We start from the raw sequence: 20,374 nt of genomic DNA, 5'->3' as shown, positions 1-20,374 counted from the left end.
ATTTATGTTCTCATCACGATAATGGTTCCACCAGTATAACTATGCAAACCTAACCACATTTTTTACACATCAAAATGTTCTGACTAGCACTTATCCATGATGCCCCCCACAGTTTGATTTCTTGCTTGTGTTGTTCACACTCTCAGATATAAATCGTTTTGGAGAAAAGCACTGTCTATATAACTTTAATGTAAAAGTTGTTCTTTCATGTAAAAACTCTACTTAGATTACTCCCTCACCTAAAACTTAGATATAGGTGAGGAAGTAACATGAACACGGATGATTATCATGTTCATTGTTGTGGTGATAAACAAAGTCTGAAATGAAAAACTTCCTGTTTCTTGTATATAACAAAACAACAACTCTTATCATTATCTGTTTTTCAACTGTGTTTTGTTTCCCACTTCAGAACAAAGAAAAAGACTTGTGTAAAAATGAAAGTTTTGACCTATTCCACTTACTAGCTAAAAGTAGTGCATGTTTGCATGTATATGAACATGTTGAATGACACAGGACATTTAGAAATGAGGCATCTGTTCCGAAACCGACTGATTTAATTCGCTTATGCAGGCTTGAGCTAAAGTTGAAAGCAACAAGGAAATCCCAGTATTTTATTTTGAATGAATTACTGCAGCACTGGCATGATCTAAACCTGGATGGTCTGCATAACAACATACTACAGCACTTTGTGTGCATTAATCATATTGTTTTACAGAATATTTACTCATGGCACACTAACTTTAAAATGAAACTTCGACCAAAAATAAAAGAATGAACATTTACAGGATAAAAAGAAATGTTTAATCATGCAGGATGAGCACAAGAAATCAGGCTGGTTGAATATCTGAGTCACATTCTAGAACAATTATTATATGTCTATATTCTTAGCAGGAGCTGCAAAATCTTTTATTAAATAATATATATAAAAAAAACCAAAACACATTTTCAAGATTAAACTCAAGATTATTTAAAAAAAATAATCTGATCCTGGTTGGTTTTTAACAACTTAAAATGTGACTTCAAGTTTTTGCTTAAAACTATTTTTTGGATAAAAGATTCATGTTGAGTAGCTTGTTGTGGACCAACTTTTCTTTTGGATTCTTGCTGGTTTAACAGGATCATTTCTGTTTCAGCATCAACTGCTACTGGTGTACAATATGGCTTCAAAGATAAATTTAATTTTTGACACGTCAGGAATAAATGTTAACCAAACGTATAGCCATAATCGTATCTTGAATAGTCTACATAATTCAATTCTCAATCTTATAATTGAATTATGCAGACTATAATTCAATTCTCATGTACTACTCCCAAGTACGTACATATGTACTTACTTGGAAGGGAGACTGAATAAAATACATTTTCATTTGTCATGTCCTGTCCATGGGACATCTGGTACCAACAGGTTAAATAATCTTTCTCTATGTCATGGCATAGTGATGTAATGGTGTCAAAATAGAGCTAAATTTGGTTTCCAAATTGACAATACTGTCAACCTGTGACTGTTATAAATTGTTCTCTTATGAGAAATGAGCTGCCACCAAAAAAAACTGCAATAATGCTGTGAGAACAAGACAAGTTCATCGTCTCACAACCAACATGAACAGAAAGTGTCACATCAAGCGTCAGTAAAGTTTCATAAGACCTGAGTGCCAAGGTCTAACCTTTCATTGTGAGTGTTCCAGACTGGCAGAGTAACAGTCTGACTAGTCAAGCACTGTTACAGGGGCTTTATTCTTTACCACAATTTTACTTCACGTAAGCCTTTTGTGAAAGTACATAAGAACATAGCTCTAAAATTACGCTATCAATGAAAAAAAGACATTTAACACTGCTGTTTTGTTGGAAAGTGTTTGTAATTGACAGAATTTGGATTCTATGTTACTTGTGTTATTAAAATTGAAAGCAATGCAGAACTAACACATTATGTGCTCTTGTATATTTCCTAAAAAAACAAACAACCTTTTTTTCCATTTAAAGTCAGGTTTAAAAATGCAAACTCAAATGAATAACTTCAGCGAACATTTTAAACCAGTGCCATTTATTTCACAATAACTCAGCTTAGCTGCAGAAGCAGAGTATTAAAAACCTGAGTCCACTCCCTGTTTCCGGTACAGAGAGTAAAAGTCACTTCACTCGACTGATCACCATCACCTCTGTAAATGTAGAATAGTTCAGGAGGAAAGACATTTACAATCATCTTGTAAAAGCAACTGTTGCTGTTCATTAATCTAAGAAGGGTTATAAGGTTATTTCCCAACAACCTAGAAACTATAATTATACATCAAGAAAATATTTTAAACAATTACCAGTTTTCCCAGCAGTACTCCAAGAACAGACTGTGCAATGCTCAGAGAATAATAAATAATAAACAAACAAAAAACCTCCCAAGAACTACATGTCAAAACTCTACAGTCCTCAGTTAGCGTGTTAAATGTTTAAGGTAATGATGCTACAACAAGAAAAGGACTGAAGGGATGACAGGAGAGGGCTTCTTCTTTCTAAAAAGAACATGGCAACACATCTTACATTTGCATAGTTGTGCTTAAGAAAACCACAAAACTTGTGAAACAAAAAGCCTGTGAACAAATAAGACTAAAATGGAGATTTCATAATGCACAGTGGACCATTTGGCAAAAAACAAGCAGAGCTTGGCCCTGTGATGGACTGGCGACCTGTTCAGGGTGTACCCTGCCTCTCGCCCCATGAACGCTGGGATAGGCTCCAGTTTCCCCGCGACCCTTAGCTGGACTAAGCAGTTCAGAAAATGGAGAAACAAGCAGATCTTATCAGCACAATGACTCTCCGGCAGTGGTGGAGGGGTGATTATTAGAGCTTATTTTGCAGCTACAGAGACCAAAAACCTGCCTGTTTTTGAGGTGATGTTAAGTTCACCAAAATGTTGTAGAGTCAAACACAGAAAAAGTCTAAAGTCAGACAAAAAAACGTCTAAAAAGAGAACCAAGTTGTTGTAACACCACAGTCAAAGTTCACACTTCGACTTGATTGAACTGCTTAGACCTCATGAGAGCTGTGTACACGCAAATGGCCACAAACGTCAATGAAATGTGCTGAGGAGAAGTGGGCTAAAAAGACTGATATGAGACTTACAGCATCCTATAGAAAACAATTACCTCATCCTATTGCGCCTAAAGTTTGATTTGCTAACGGTTGAATTATCAGTTGTATTTTTTTAACAATACCTAAATTGTTTATAGCCTCAGTGGTTCTCAATGCGGTTCACAAGACAATTTCAGGAGGTCGCCAGATAATTGTAAAAAGTATACAGACTATTATTAAATAAATATGGCTGCCACATGAAACCATTAATGCAGTTATTTATTTTATTTTTTCAACAATTAACAATTAACATTTTCAACAATTAATGCATAAACAACAATAAACAACAAACACAATCCATGATAAAGATCTGAATTTGGCAGAGAAGCTAATTTGGGGGGCATGTAACCACTTCGTCCTCTTTATTTATGAAGATTTTTATACTGTTTGACCGTCTTACATTTAGAAGATGGGTGCAAGATGACCCGTTTGATATATCAAACATAATTAAGCACTCAGTTGTGGTGTGGGGGTTGTGTGTGTTAAGTGAAAGACAATTCCTCAAGTCTGCAAGACAAAAAGGTATGAGGTTATTCCTGCCAGCAGCCACAACCTTCTATGAAAAGACTGTACATGATGATTAATTCAAATTTAATTAAAAAAAAAACAAAACAAAAAACAACAAAGAGCGTACCACAAAATTATAATTTCCCCTGTTGGATTAATACATTCCTTCTCCTTTTCTTTCTTGAACATACACTTGACTGGTTACACTTTCTTTTTTTATGTCGCTGGATGATAAATGTTATAAAGTAATACACAACAAATGCTCACGGTTGAAAGAAAGTGTCAAAGAGAGTATAAAATACTCAGTCACAAAATTTAGATTTACAGTTCCTTTATGATGTTTGAATATCAGTAGTAAAGGTGATCCAACTCAGAGCTTGATCAGCTAAAGTAGCTCTAACTATTTGCAAAACACTAAATCCTCACAGCTCACTTTGCATATTTTGTTTCCCATAATTTCTGAATTCAGAGACCAGTCGAGACGCCTCTCAAAGGAACATACAGTCACCACTCTACTGCCCTTGGTTTCAAAACAAGTAGTTGTACCAGTCATTAAAAATTAGCACTAAACAAGAGTGGGCTAATAATATTTTCTGTGACTGCATGAGGATGTGAAATGGAAATGAATCAACATATCTTCTACTGAGTTTATTGAAATAGCATGACTAAACCCCTTTAGCAATGCGTTAAACCTCAGAGCAACAGTTTGTTCTCAGCCATCTATGTGTTGTGGTCAATGGCTCTAGTCTTAAAACGGAAACGTGGTCGAATGTGCACAATAAAATAAACAGAATATTGCTGCAAAATCATAAATCACATTCAGCTACATCATAATGTTTCATTGATAGAACGGCTGAAGCAGAGCTGGGAAAGGAGGACTGTATTTATCTGTGCAAAACAAGCAACATTTCAGGAATATCACCAGAAAATAACAATGTACAGTATGTGTAGTTTCTGCAAAGGCTTGAGCATAAATAATTCTACTTTATCTAGATCTGCCAAACAGATGGTGTGCAGATAAATGTAAATACATCACTGTATGAACAGTTGATTATGAAGTGTAGCTACAGAAGGAACTTGTTCCCAAACTCAAACAGTCTGAAGGCAGTTTTGTGAACAAAGCAAATTTGTAGAAGATGGGAAGTTCCTGACCTGTTGCACCCGCAGCCGGGCAACTAACCTGGGTCTTTCAGTTTTGAAACCGTCTGAATCATAGTGTTCTCAACACTGAACAACAAGTGGGCACATGAACATTTGAACTTTCGGGTGCTTGACTTCCCCTTCATGATCATACAAACACTTTTTTCCTGAGAAACAACTTTTAAACAATGTGGAACCCCTTATTCATGAGAGTCTAGGTTTCATGATCTCTCTGTAAACACATTTTCAAACCGAAGAAAACACTTTACTTCCTCTCAAGAGGCATCCCAGCTGACAGATGTAAAATGCAAAATGCCTGTTGTGGTCACCATTCTTCTCCTTTTTTCTTCTTGTCACAATTGATGAGCCATTTCTTCTGATTACTACCAGTGTCAAATTTCTCATGAGAAATTTTTGACCCCCCCCCCCCCCAACCCCTACCTCTCGCTTTTCTTTAGCTTCCTGTTGCAGTTCTGTGCAGTGGTTACCTCGAGGTTGACAAGTTGCTACCCATATCTTTTCTTTTCACTGTGATCTTTTTAAATGTTTTTATATGCAAAGTTCTCATAACTGACCACATTTATAAAACATTTAATAACTAGATTTAGTTTTGCAGAGGAACCGGAATGATGTGTGTGTATATGTGCACATGCATTATGCTATCTTATGATTTATTGTTTGCGCTTTCAACACCAGGACAGCGAACAGTTTCAGTTAAACAACACAAGAAACAGAGTCAGTGAAACCGTTTCAGCTTGATGTTACAGATCATCTAAAATCAAAGCACAAGTAGATGCACCTGAATGTAATCTAGAAGTCTTACCGTTGTTTTTACTTAGAATGACTTATTTTTCTTCATTTTTATGCATTTTGAAAATTGGGCTACAAAACAAAACAGAGATAATTTTGAAATTTTTTTTGGAGACTTGAAGAAGTGTTTGCAAAAATGTGTGCAACCCCAGTTTGTGAATTATTGATGCAAATGCTACAATATGTGCGTTTTTTTTTTTTTTTTTTTTGTACAATTAAGGACTTATAAATATTCATAAATATTTGCACTGGAATTTAGTTTATTCTATGCAACTAAATATCAACACTGAATTGGTGAAATTACTTTGGATGAGCAGTATATCATAATTTTACAAAACACCTGAATAATTATTATTAAACTCTCATATTTAATCCAAAAATAATTCTAAGTTATGTCTTAATTTTGTTAATACCTTTTAGTATAAAAAAAGTTTATCTTTGATTTATTTACTAACAAGACAATCTGGTTTTCAGTCTTCAGTTTAAATGTACAAATATGATTTTTTTCCCCCAGCATTTATTATTAAAATACAAATGTGATTTCTGCATTCAAGGATACAATATTTGTTCAAAGACAATTTAAAATGACAATGCAATCTAAATCTAAACTTGAAATTAATTATGCTTATCTGTTATTTTACAAGTGTTAAATGATAGCACAGTTAATGCTGATAATTATCAATGCTGATAATGCTTAATATAAACACAATACACTCACTCATATTCTGTAATAATCTAATAATCTCATTAAAAGGAAGCTATAAACATGTTAGATATTTTAAAAAATTGCCAGTTTTATGAAGCATTTTACTAACTAAATATAAAATCTGCTGTGGTCAACAATAAACAAAATCACACTCTCAGATCTTCTCCTGCCAAGGTGATGATGCCGCTCTTAAAAAAAAACCCTGTAGGAGAAACAAGCAGAAATCTATCATGAAAGGAAAAAATGAATAAGTTATCACAGAGATCTAAGGAGTGTAAAACACTGACTTTCTCACCTCCACAGTTACACATTTGTCATCTCCTCCGACTGTAATATCTGTAGCTGAGTTCGCCCACCATTTGTCCCACAACTCTCTGAAGTTCCACCATTTGTGAATGAAACAGATGAGTTGAAGCTCTGCAGCATTTTTGTTTTTCCAGAGCAGCTCTTGTACAGGATCTCTGCTCGGCGTCTGAAGTGATTGTCCAGGAAAAAGTAGATGGCTGGATTCACACAGCTGTTGAAAAAGGCCAGGCAGCATGAGACAAGAAGCCCGTTCATTAGCAAAGCATGAGTTTCACAACTGAAAGTGGCTTCGGTAAGTTTTGAGACAATTGTAATCGTTTTGAAGATGTTGAAGGGGAGCCAGGAGACCACAAATGCCACGATGATGCACAGGACCATCTTGAGGGAGTGCCTGCGACGGGCTTCAGCTCGAGGATTTCCAGCTGCAATGCAGTGCTTGTTGAGATGCATTATGATGCTGCCGTAGCAGAGCACTATGATCAATACTGGAAAGACAAAGGTGAGTAACACCATGACCAGATTCATGCCAAGAAATACAACTGATTCACTGTCTTCCATACAGTGCTGTCCCTGGTTGTTTGTCTCCACTTTTCGATAGATCAGAGATGGGATGCCAAGCACCAGGGAGATTATCCAAAGAGAGGCACAAGTGATACGGATGCATTGACTACTCCTGAGGTACCTCGAATCCATCAGTTTTACAATGGCCAGGTAGCGGTCAATGCTCATGCAGGTGAGAAAGAAGATGTTGGAGAAGCGATTCACAGAAATAATGTAGCTGCTCAGCTTGCACAGCAGGTCACTGGCTGGTCCAAAGTTCCACATGTTGTCCTGACTGGAGGAGATGGCCCACACTGGCAGAGTGAGGACGAAGATGAGGTCGGCCAGGGCCAGGTTGATAACAAACGTGTCCACCAAACGACCAGCTCTCTTCCCTTTGCTCAACACCACTGTGATGACAAAGAGGTTGCCCCAAAATCCTGTGAAAAATATAAGGTAATACATCAGGGGCAGAAAGATGTTGGAGCCAGGAAAAGTGGAGAAAGAACACCCCGAGCCAGTTGATCCACTTTCATTGGTGGTGTCAAAATAGTAGTAATAGGAACCATAGTCAGTGGTACTCTCCATTTTTACAGATCAGAGAGGCTCTGCTGTGCAGCTGCAGTACAGTGGCAGGGTAGTTGATCTAACCATGTCAGCATACTGCTACTTCATATTACCAGCACAAACCACAGAGAAAAAAAGAGGTCCTATTTCAGCTCTCTTCCTCTCACCTCTCAGAACTGTCTTTCTTTGTCTGTCTCACATAACTTCCCCTTCAAGGCTTTCTCAGGTGACAGAAAAGTAACTGAAAGGAAGAAAAAATGCCACTGACTGGCGCTTAATGAACATCACTATGGGTCTCACCGAGGTTAGAACATTTGTTTTGCATAGTAAGTGCAAAAGTTTAACATTTTAGTGAGCTTTCTCCTGGAAAGTCAGTCACAAATTTCCTCACATTTTTACTCATGTGGCAGGTGCACAGATTTTTACTTTAGTGCATCATCATCATCATTGTGGACACAGCATGAAAGAGAACCGGACACCAACCCTCAGTTTATTGTCATTGACAGCACAAAGAAAATATTTCATGTTTTTTGTGTGTTAAACATGAGCAACCAGTAGAGGGCAGATAAGCTTTATTAGTTTTGTTTAGAGTTTTTTTTAATGTGTTTTTTTGCCCATCTAAAGTTGGACCGCTGTTGGTTTTGAGGAAATAGTCCCTCGTTCTACCATCTTCGCTGTTTTCTTCACCTTTTTTTTTTTCAAATTTTCCTTCTTTAAGTGAAAATATTATTCTAATTCGCCCTGCGATGGACTGGAGAGCTGTCCAGGGTGTACCCTGCCTGTCGCCCAAAGCCAGCTGGGATAGGCTCCAGCTTCCCCGCGACCCTGAATTGGAATAAGCGGTTCGGAAAATGAATGAATGAATTATTCTAATTCGATTCAGACAGAAGCAAAAATTAATTATATAATAATGTTTCATGAAGTCTATTTGTTTTAAAACTACATATTAAAATTGTTTTTAAGTCTCTGACAAATGTTATTTCTTTGAGTCACATTTTCTTCATCACATACTGTAGTTTTTTTTCCTCATCAAGGTAAGGAGGAATAAATAGAAGGAGGTAGAAATGTTCTCTTAGACCTTCACAAGTACAGTGTTTACTACTTTGATTTTTTAACAGAGTAAACAAGTTTTACCCAAATGCCTCCCATCTGCATTGACCTCCCAGATCATTAATGCAAGCATGCTGAGATAAAAGGGAAATCATAACTTTTAATGAACCTCTTTTAAAACATAAGATTAAAATGTACTAGTTAAAGGGTTTTTTCACTTTTTTTCACCACATCTCCCAATAAACACAGCTCATATTTTCTCTTTGTCACTTACTTTTTTTATTTAGCTGGTGACCTTTGTTTAAAACGTGTTTCATATTATGTGGTTGCTATCACTAGCTATCTGTCTGCAGTGGATTTTATGTTGAAAAAAAAACAACTTTTCTGTATGAGTTGTCAAGCATCTCCTGTGAAAACCCACAGTAACTGTGGAAAACATCTTTATCTAAACTGCACTGGTGGCATTGCTGGTTTTATGATTTGACTTTTCTCCTCGTGTCCTGTTTAATGTGTCACAGGAGGAACATAAATATGAAAGACTGTTTCCACTGATAGCAGGAGGAAAGGTCACACAGGTGATCTCTTCTATACAGGACAGAGTTTGGAAGAAATGAACTCCACAGTCCAGCTCCTTGGTTTTGTGCCAGAGTGGTGAAAAAGTGAGGTTGAAAGGCATTTTACGTCTTACAAGAGAACACCTCATTGTTCAGGAGGGAATTTCTGCAAGTGAATGACCTTCCAATGGGATCCTGGCTTGTCTTTCTAGTCTTTACTCACTCTTTCACTTTGTAGTGTCAAGGTGATGTGTGGATATACTCGTCACAGCCGAAAATCCTGCCCGTCTTTATTGTTTGGTTTGACGTTGTTCGCCCTTACGCTCAGCTGTACCTTCTCCTTGGAAAAGTTTTAATTATTTCTGCTGTATTCTTGCTGCTCTGTCAGTGGAACGCTACATTCCTCTCCTCAAAAAGTGCTGTCTCACCCCAATTGAGCAGAGTAAATGTGAGTGCCAGTGAATGGAGGAGCCTCAATAGGAGAAAATAAACAATTGCAGTGGTCCATGGGTGCAGCGGGGGGAGAGCAGATGAGAGGAAGGCCTCCCTAACGTGTTAAGATTCCCATGGATACCTAGTCTTTTTTTCTGTTTAGAGGAGAATCTTGTAAAGTACCTCAAGAGTTCCTAGATGATTTAGCTTTTCTTTTTACGCTGTTTTTATTTGAGGAAAAAAAAGAGTAGTATGCATCTGGGGATTGTTTTACATGGGGAGTGGAGGGGGGGGTCACATGCCCACACATGTGCACTCATACAAGCACACACATGTCACACATGTGTAAACGTACAATTTGCTCCCCACTTGGCGAGTGCAAAGTTTAAGAAAAGGAGGCCATTGTGTGAGTGTGAAAGGTTCTTGTTTTAGCATTTTAACTGAATCAAAAGTTCCTGAAACACAAAAGGCTGCACAGCCTCAGTCCTCCGTTATGTGTCATCTAGAGAGTTTGAAGCTTTAACTATCCTCTTTTGTCCAAAATACTTTACAGTTGTAAGACACTGAAGAGTTGTGCTCATGCTCTGCGGATGATACGGCTTCATTCGTCACGAAGCATGAAACAAAGTAACACAGAACTGTCATTTCATTTTAGGAGATATGAGAACCGATAAACTGGTCAAAGTTAACAAAATTACAAGAATCCAGCAGATGGTTCATTTCTGTCTTAAAAACAACAACAAATATTAGCATGAAATTATACCTCCCAGGTGTTTGACCCTCATTTGTCATCATTAGGTGGAGTGCATGACCCACACTAAGCACTACAAGAGGTATCGGTTAGACCACAATATACGTTCCTAATAAGAATGAGTGCTAAACAAAACTCTGGTTGTTAGGTAGACCTTCAAAATCACATCCAGGTGTTACTTTATAGTTTTAAAGAAAGGTCATTACAAAGCAGTGCTTATCATGGAGAGGCTGTCGAGTGGTTGCTAAGATGTTTGGCATGGTTGCCAAGGTTTCACCAGGTGGTTAGTGAGGCTGTGTTCATTACTGCCTGGATAATGGGTTCACAGTAGTTTACTCAAGAGTAAGCAGTAAATTGAGATTTTGTTCTCATTGTCATTTGCTTGATCATTGAGACTCAGAAGAGAAGCACAGCAGTAACTTTCACATATACTAAAAATACTCCACATCCTACACACATAGTTAGCCTGTGTGTCCTGTAGAATCACAGTGAAAACAGTGAAAAATTACACACAAATTTAAAATGCTTAATAACAACATGTGGATAAGGAAGTATCATAGTTGTAGTGATGCTTATTTACTGAGGCAGGTGATGTGGAAAAGATGGTTTGTAGGTTAAAAACAGCTTTATGAACAATAAAAAGATTAATATAAAAAGTTTAGTATCTGAAACAGATCTTGAGACTCCCAAAGCCAATTATGTAAAATCCCACTGAACAACAATGTCAGCTCCCTCATATAGAGCACAGACAAAGTTCACATCTGGACCTCTCATAGGACTTACATACAAGAACCATATAACAGTGTCCATGTGAGGAACCTAGAAGTTATGGAACCCAAACAGGAAACAGATTACCACAGCTGAAGTTAGTTAACATATCCAAATTTGGTCAACGCTGAGGATGAGACACTACAATAGGTACAGAGGTCATATATGAAACCTCTGTAATCTTTTGCTGAGACTTTCACATTTTCAGTGGAAAATAACATTTTAAGAGCTAAAATAACAGCAGATCATTCAATAGTGTTTTTGCTTTTTTGTTTTTGCTTTTTTAGAAACAAGTCTCAGTGGTGATGACTTAACTTGTTTAAGCCTTATTTACAGTTTTACAAAGTAAGCCTGATCGTGACTGTTGTAGTCAAGTCACATGATGACCTGTATGATTTCATCTTCTCAGCATTTTATCCTTCTCCACTGGAGTCATTAAAAAGCACATTTCAAGGTGTTGCATGGACTTTTTTTTTTCCACACTTAAATGTCAGTTTTGCAACTTCATATTACCCAGAGAAAGGATCATTACTGCTAGATATCTAGCAATGATTAAACAATATGTTCTGAACTCGAAGCAGTATGAAAAAAAATCTGTCAGCTGTGGCACAAAGATCACAGTAAACTATGAAAATGTGTGTTTTATGAATTTAAATTTTATTTTTCTTTTTTTTAAACTTGCCATTATTTTCCTTCATCTCACTGTTTGTGGTTAAATAACTGAAGCTTGTTTTTTCCCAGCTGGAAAAAACTTAACTTGATGCAGACTGAAAGTGTTCAGTCAAAGCAGCCCCTCTGTAAGAGAAGCATATCTTTCCATCTTACAGCATTTAGTAAATGCACAGCAAAGCCACTCAAAAGGGAATCGTGTTTCCTCTGCCATCGTCTGCATGAAAGAACTTAGCTGCTGTGAGAATAGACAAAGATGTTTTTTGGATCCTTCATTTAGATCACATTTGCATAAGCAGCCTGTCTTTATTTGATTAAGACAAAGATTGCTGCTACAGTCTTCAAAGCAGTCTGGTTTGATGTGACAGTCTTGCAAACAAAACGATCTCAGATTTACTGATGGAACATTTCAAAACATACTTCATTAGTCTAATGCAAAAATGAATAAGTTACTGTACAGATCATGCAGATATAAAGTTTTACATACAAACCTTGATATCCACCCTGTAGATGTAATGTTGTATATCTTTTTTTATTACTTTGAGTAAGCCTTTCAGCAGCCATGAGCTTGTTTGAGATTCTCAAAAGGCTGAAAATTCAAACCGTGTTGCAGTGACTGGTGTTGAATTATGTTTGCAAATTCAAATAATCCAAAATATTTGTGAAAATCCTCACAGACATCTTTGCAGTCACATCTTTTCAATGTACATATTTAATCAAAGATATCTTATTCGACTGAAACTAAAGTCATTCCCACAGCATGCAATATACTGAATGAGAGCTGAAGCATTGTTCTGTAACAATGCACCATTTAGTTGTGTAATTAAAGCAAAACAGACTTAATTATCATGCTATTGTAATTAGTTAACTCCAGACACAAATGAGACACAAGAGGTCTTTGCTTTATGACTTTCAATGTTGGTTCATAACACCCTGCACTTTCATTAACGCTTTACATTAACTCCAGTTTATGACCCATTCATAATGTGAGATTCACTTATATACAGCGTATTGGGCTGTTAATACTGCTGTAAGTTTTTATGATGCTACTGCAGCCTCTCATGGTAAAGATTTTTAGATTAAAGCCCTGCCATAAAAGAGTGCATAATGAGTCACAAGGCTGCTTAGGAATAGTTGATGGTTTAAGTAATAGATAGTGACAGTTTCACAGCCTCATCGTGGATGATAATGATGTTGAGATTATGGGCATTTGTCGTGGCTCGTGATGAGACCAGTTGGTTGACAGGTATACTTGTCTTACTAGACTGCTTTTGTCACCCAGGGGAAAGTTTTTGGAGCAGATGGTGACCACAGTGGGCTGAGTTGAGTGTCAGCTAACAGTAAATGATCTTCTCAGCTAGGGGCCACACGCTGTGGCTTGCTCTTGTAAAACGGAGAACAGGGTTGTTCCCGGTTGTAACAAAGGATGTGACAATTTTTTGATAACCGAACTCCGGAGCGGTGTAGGATTGGTTGTTGACATTGATCCTTTGCATGTGACTCACAGGAGAGCATCTGCTGCTGAGTTGTGGTGATTATGTGGGAGATGATCTGGTCCCATGGTGATCGCAGGGAGATGAAAGCCTCAGCTGTGTCCACATTGATGAAGCTGATCTTCAGGGGTGGAAGAGCTGGGAGGTTCCTTCTGAAGGGATTCTTAATCACATGAGTTAAATGCGCTCTCTTCATTAGTAACAAAGCCTTGATCATGATGTTGATCATGATTGGATGGGCTCTGCGGAAGGGTGAAGATGACGGCCTCCCCCTGTGGATGAGGCACTCCACCTTGCAGTGTTTTGTCTCAGTGGGGCATGTCATGCACATTTCAGTCTCAGTTTTGTTATTAGCTGTGAGGACCTGTTCGCATTAGGAGTGTTTTGGGTCAGCAGGTCAGAGGACAGGCTCACCAACACCTGGGGGACACAGAGTTCATCACTCAGAGAGCCATTAAGGAACAGAAGGCTGGAGCGCAACCAAAGACAGGCAGGCCTTTCTGGTTGTAATGGGAGGTGATCAGTGAGAACATGCATTTGCATGTAAGGTGTCTGGAGGTATGACTGTGAGCAAATGCTTGCTTTTAAAGAGGCAGAAGGTGGGCGCATGCACAGCATGTTGAATTTGGAGAAGAATCTTTTTTTTTTTTTTTTTCCTGGGGGAAAGAAAAAAGGCGGATTCAGAGGTGGGGTTGATGAATGTGTTGATGGTGGCATTTTGATAGGGGTAATTTTGTCCTGACAGGGCCCAGGCTTTCTCATGAATCAAAATGTGTCAGCCAGGCGCTGGAGATGGAGGGTCTCTCATTGTGGCTCTGACACCCATGTGAGGGGCTGAGGCTGCTGGGGGTCAAGTGTGACACCTCATTAGGACGATGTTGATTTAGTGTGGCCACAGCGCAACAGACCTCCTCCCATGGGGTATGGAGAGGCGTTGAGTGAGGGGGGTGGGGAGCCCCCAGCACTGGATGGAGAATAAGGGGCTACTGCTCTTCATCTGCAAGGCCGTCATCTGACAGCTTGCAAATCATGCACCTATGTCCGAACACACCCCCGTCCCCTGGTTTTAGTTTCCACTCTGTCCATAATTTATTTTACAAACATGCATTTCTTCAATGACAAAGAAGCCATGTGTAAATTTTTAGGCATATAAAAGGTGTCTTTGTAAAGGATTTGTGTTTTCTTCGGGGCTCTGTTTTGGTCAGTCCTTCCCCTTGGTGACCTCACCAGCCCTGACAAAATAATTCTGACCTTTCACCTTTGATCTTTTGATTTAAAATTGTTTTCCGTAATGTCAAGATTGCTTCTGACAAGCTGCAGTTGTGCTCTCAGCTCAAGTGCAAATAGTTATTTACTCATTTTAGCAACGTGAGTCGTGTGGTTTAAAAGTCTCACTCCAATCTGGGCATCATTCCAATTTTCTTTTGATTCTATTTTACCCTCAATTTTACATTGTATTGAGTGATATTTTACCATTGCAGATCAATACTGTATTTATGCTGCAGCATCTTGACTTCATTGAGTAAATTATGATTGTTGATAACTTTTTAAAGTCATAACTTAAGAAAAACAGATCAGCCCCCTATTTCTGTGTCAAATCTTTGTGAGAAAGTTTTTTAAGCATTATCATCATGGCTGAATATCAGGTTTCTGTAAAAAAAAAAAAAAAAAAAAACCCAAAAAAACAACAACAAAAAAAAACATCCTTAGTGATACAGAGCTGAAAATGTTCATTTAAAACTGACTTGAGGTTAAATTTTATTTTACTTTGTAAATATTAAGTTAAGGCAAAGACTGATCAGGTTTCTTTAGTTATTAGGTTTAATATAAGCACACAAATGTCATCAGATTGTTTTAATGTCTGGAAAAAACTGGACTAATAGCATCTGTGGCAGAGCAAGCGATGACAAGGTTACACAAAAGTAGAAAGCAAGACAAATCTTAGAAGGAGCTTTACTTGTACTGCCCCCATCTGGTCATTTTGTGATACTGCATTTGAAAATGTTTCATCTGCTCATCCTGCATGTAGAAATATTACTCCCTTCTTTTGAATGTAATATTTTTGTAGGGGCAAACGTAAAGAAGCAAATTCATAATTTAATAATATTTATTCTAAGTGCACGATTTTAATTATAATCAGATTATAATGTTATTGTGCATATATCTTGGTGGCATTATCTCTGGGTGTATTCTTTCTTCTTTTCAAAGAGGTTTAACAGAAAAGTAGCCTGACCAATCCAGTTCTGCATTTGCATTTCCGTTTTAATTACACCACACAGCCACATGCTGCTGGACTGTCAGTGACTCTCAGTGGCACAGAATTCATTGAGAAAATGAACATCTGTCTTAATGTCTCCAACTGCTTGAATTTGATTACACATGGCTCAGAGGCATCAACCAAATGTCGTAGCTTATCACTGCACAAGTCCCCCCTCATTCTGCACCACACAAAGACATTAACTAACCAGCTTTTTTGCATTTACTCATCATGCATATCTAAATCTAAAATGATGGAAAGCATTGAACTAAATTAGAGTATCACAGAATTGCATGAATAATGGATGCATCTTAATTCATTGCTCATTTATCATTCAGTAAGAACGGCTAATTATGGTTTTAATTATTGTGAATTGCGTTATTTACATGAATGAAGGTTCTGAAAAAAGGTTGAAATTTAAAAGCATATTGTTAATAAACCTGACCTTTTTTTTGCCTTTCTCCGTTTGCAAACACACACACACACACACACTCACACATAAAAAATGTGTAGAAGGCCATCTGTCTTCTCTGATGCTTCAGATGTGGGAAAACAATGAAGCCTTGGTGACATTTCACAGATTTTCCTTTAAATGTTTTCACACCGCATTCACGCACATCTCCGGCTCTTATCACCTCTGTTGTGCGATGATTAAAATTTCATAAGTTGCAAAATTTTAAATTTGTCATCCACTTATTGATAAATCCCCTTCTGCTAAGAATGAATGATTTATGAATGCTGGTATAGCTGATGTCACAGTCCACTTTTGTTGCCTTTTGAGATTTTACTCATTAGTCTGAATAATAACTGTCACTAATTCAAGCTGTTCTCGAATGGCTTTTTGAATAGAAAGAGAGGGAGAGAGTGCGAGCGAGAGAGAGGCAGCAATAGAGAGGAGAGAGGCCTGAGAGATTAACTCCAGTGAGCTCACTCTGAGAGGCCCAGGAACGGCTGAATATTGTTCTAGTGGTGGGGAGGTGGGGAGCTGGGGAGGGATAGGGAAGGAAAAAAAAAAAAATCCCTATGCAACCAGAGAAATGAACTTGATGATCTCAAGGGGGGTGGGGGGAGGATCACCATTCCTTGCTCCTGACAATCAAAATTAGATTGGCCAGCACTGTGTCAACACTCGCCTCAGTTAAGGCATGACAGGAGAGGGAGGGTGGACACCCCCCCTGTGGGTGTTTGAGAGTTTGCCATGTGAACTATGGAGACCCCACAGTGCCTTTCACTGACTGCTCAAGCCCCCTCAAAGAAATGCACAACCCCTTTTTTATTGGCCAGCACTGTAACCGATGGCATCTCTTCTCCCGAGTTCTATATTTTGGCCTCTCATCGTTGCTGTTTTTATTTTCTTTTTGTTGTTTCTATTATTATTCTAAAAGCATATGACCAATACGTGCAAATGTCACTAAAAAACAGCAGCAAAGCATTTAGTTTTATATTTATATTCATCCAGATTTTGGGAGATTTGGTGTTTTATCCATCCTCATTTCACCTCTAATTTGTATGTGAGAACTCTTAGAGTCTGGTTACTGTAGACATTCAAGAAAAGAGGGACATTTTTCTTCCTACAACATAGTTCATCAACATTTCACAGTGCTTTTTGAGTAAAAATTAAAACAGAATAAAGAATTTAAATTGCAAAAGTTGCAGGAAAATGAAAAGACATTGTGGTAAAAAGTTTGTTAATGAAAGAGACAATTTCATACTGACATCATGGAAATATGAAGGAACAGTTTGAAGATGTGTGTGAAAGGTCTGAAGTGTGTGATAAAAGAAACATAAACTTCATTTTGTTGTTATTTTCATACAGGTCAGCTGAGAAGGAGGCCAAGACGGAGTGGATCTGGGGTTGTGTTTTTTGGATGTTTGATCGGTGACCTGGATTACTTAAGTGTATCCAGCGTTACCACATTAGAGAGGCAGTGCAGCTGTGTCCTCATATAACCTTCCTGTTTTTATCCCATCATCCCCCTTAAATTTGTCCTGAAACATCTGAACAGAGCAACCAGCATTTTTTATCACAGTTTATCATCAGAAATGAAAAATGTTTTCATGTTTTTTGTTATTTATGAAATTGTTTTCATGAGTTTTTTTTCCTCCCTCATCTGGATTAGTTAAGAGCTTTACAGAATATTTCTTTCACTCCAGACGAGTTATCAAATTGCCACAGGTTGAGGATTTATTCCAAAAAATGAGGCAGATTTAGGATTATTACTGCGAGGCGGTCAACATTGTGGGACAAAAGGTTTTGTTTTTCGCTCTCAGGGTGATTCCTGTCGCTGCCAAAAGAGAGATGTCTGACTGACTTTCAAGTAATCGTGCACTGCTGTGAGGAGCATTCAAAATAAGTGGATGGACTGTGCAGATTGCTTTATATGAGCGTAGGAGCAGCTGATGTTTTAATGTTTTCATTTATCATTAGGATATGACCTAAAATCACTCTTCAGACATCATACTCCTACATTACAATTCTCTTCCTTTATGAATACTATGATGCTTAGTCAAGTGCACAATGGATTCTTTAATGGTGCTGCATTTATGACAATGAAAAGAACTTTGCTGCACCAAAAAAATATCAAACAAGAAGGACTATAATTTAGACTTTTCTTGCTTCCTAGTTTAGGTTGGAAAGGAAATCCCCCAGGGAAGGGGTGGTCAGCTTGTGAGCAGGTATACTCTTAGGTCTTTGGGATGGTACAGAAACATGCTGCAACTAAGCCCCTCTATAGCAGAGCCAGCAATTGTCAGCTCAAAAGCAGATGGTGTGCTGGGAGCCACAAAAGAGTGACAGCTGTCATTCACAAGAGATGACACTCCTGTGAACTGCAGTTTAATGACTGCAAGCTGCACATAGAAATAGGTAAATACAAAGATGTGTATGCTATAAGTTTTTTTAGCTGCAGCAAATGAAGCTTTGTGTGCAGACTAGATGTGTGAACAATATGGAAACTCCACTGGTATTTGGTCATGCATGCTGAAAATAAAGATGGTTGCAGCAAGCTGTTATCAAATCTAATGATATTAATGAGCGTTTGCCATTATTATTGTTTATTTTATTGTCATGTAAGCTTCTTTACTCCCATAAGACCCTTTTTTTTTTTTTTATCTTTCCTGCACAGTTCCCCACTCTAAACAGTCACTGAGCCAGACAAAAAGGTGTTACTGATGACTGTGTCCAGCAATTTAAGCTATTGAGTGCTGCCCCCAATTCACCTTCTTTCTAAAGTTTATGGCTATAATTGCCATAAAGGTCCTCCTCAATTCTCCCAGCCCCCACCAGCCTTTCTAGAGTGCTTTGTAACATGTTCAGTATTCCCATTGTACTGTACTTTCTTTTTCTCCTGCAAGTACCTCTATGGGATAGTTCATTCAATGAAGCTGGGTCAGAGTTCATCATGTTAGCAGTCTTGAGGCTTTGGGTGAAGCATTCAGCTTCTACCGCTTTATGTCCAGCTTGTACAACTGCTCCCTATGTGCCAAAGCAATAAAAACATCCATCAATGTCCTCCCTTGTCTATGTAGGGTGGGTATGACTGATGACGTGTATGGCACATTGATGCACTTCAGGAGCATGGGACTGTGTGAATGTTTGTTTATGTTGAGTGAGTATTTGTCAAAATGTTTATGTCATTGCTGGCATCAGCCTCCTCAAGCTTGTACTGGGTGGTCTTTGTCTGTTTGCATGCGTAAAGAGCTTCGTTCTCACTCTCATTTGTCCCCTATTGATTCTCTAAATTAGGTTGATGAGAGGCCCTCCTATCAGGTGGCATATTAATTGGGTCAGGCTGGATCTTATATGAAATCCAGATAATGGCAAGCAGAACCCCAACACTAAACCTTTGTCCTCTGAACGCTCCCTCTCACCAATTAGCCTCGTGGTGACTCTGCTTCCTGCCACCTCTGCTGCCTGTTACTGTTTTCCAAGAATAAAAATGCCACCAAAAGCTGAAATATCTATAAGTATGTGTGCTTCTCAAGGCGATATACTTTGCAACTAAAACAAATCAGAATGTTTCCCTGTTTCACTATTTAAAACAAAGAAATGATGAAACAATGTAATCAAACATTTTACCTTGACAGTTTTGAAATTGTCATAAAGGCATTGATAATACTGCAAAATATGTTTAACAGAGCTGTAGTAAAAATTCCTGTTTTATACCTGAAATAAGTAATTAGACAGAAATCGTCACATTGTCACTAAATAAAAAGAAAATGAGATAATTGAGCATTCTCATTGGCTTCTCATGTTGACCTTACTCAGTTTTATTTTTTATCTTAGCAATATAAAATCATCCATATCTGGGTTATGTTCACATATGATTTATTCTGTGCATGACAGAGCTTTAACCTGCATTTGTGGATTGCACTGTGAACTGTGTTCACAGACAGGAATTTTCTGGAAGTGTTTCTGAGCTCATTCAGTGATTTCCAGGATAGAATTTTACGTGGTGGACAAAAATAATCCTCAACAACCAATTTTGTCCACAAAGATTCCTCCTATTTCTATGATTTTTTAAAAAAATATTATTTCCTGTGTTCGAGAAAATGACCTCATTCTTGAACTGAGACTGGAAAACCAAATACAGTTGTGAAAGGAGGGTATCTATCAAAAATGAGCCTGAGAAGCTGTGGTGAAGAGTTGGCTGGGGGATGGAGCAAAATGGGCAGGGAGGGATTTCCGACTGTCGTGTGGAGCTG

At 38.0% G+C, this 20,374-nt stretch overlaps 1 protein-coding gene across 1 annotated transcript; it reads right to left on the bottom strand.

The window, feature by feature from the left end:
* Positions 1-6,586: 6,586 nt before the first annotated feature.
* Positions 6,587-7,717, bottom strand: gpr25 (G protein-coupled receptor 25; the record flags this gene model as incomplete). The annotated part of the gene is made up of 1 exon (XM_079242134.1): positions 6,587-7,717. The coding sequence occupies one exon, from the start codon at positions 7,715-7,717 to the stop codon at positions 6,587-6,589; it is 1,131 nt and encodes a 376-aa protein (XP_079098260.1).
* Positions 7,718-20,374: the final 12,657 nt, after the last annotated feature.

This window comes from Telmatherina bonti (genome assembly GCF_933228915.1).
Source record: "Telmatherina bonti genome assembly, chromosome: 6".
NCBI classification, from domain to species: domain Eukaryota; kingdom Metazoa; phylum Chordata; class Actinopteri; order Atheriniformes; family Telmatherinidae; genus Telmatherina; species Telmatherina bonti.
This window is presented reverse-complemented; position numbering and strand designations above follow the sequence as displayed.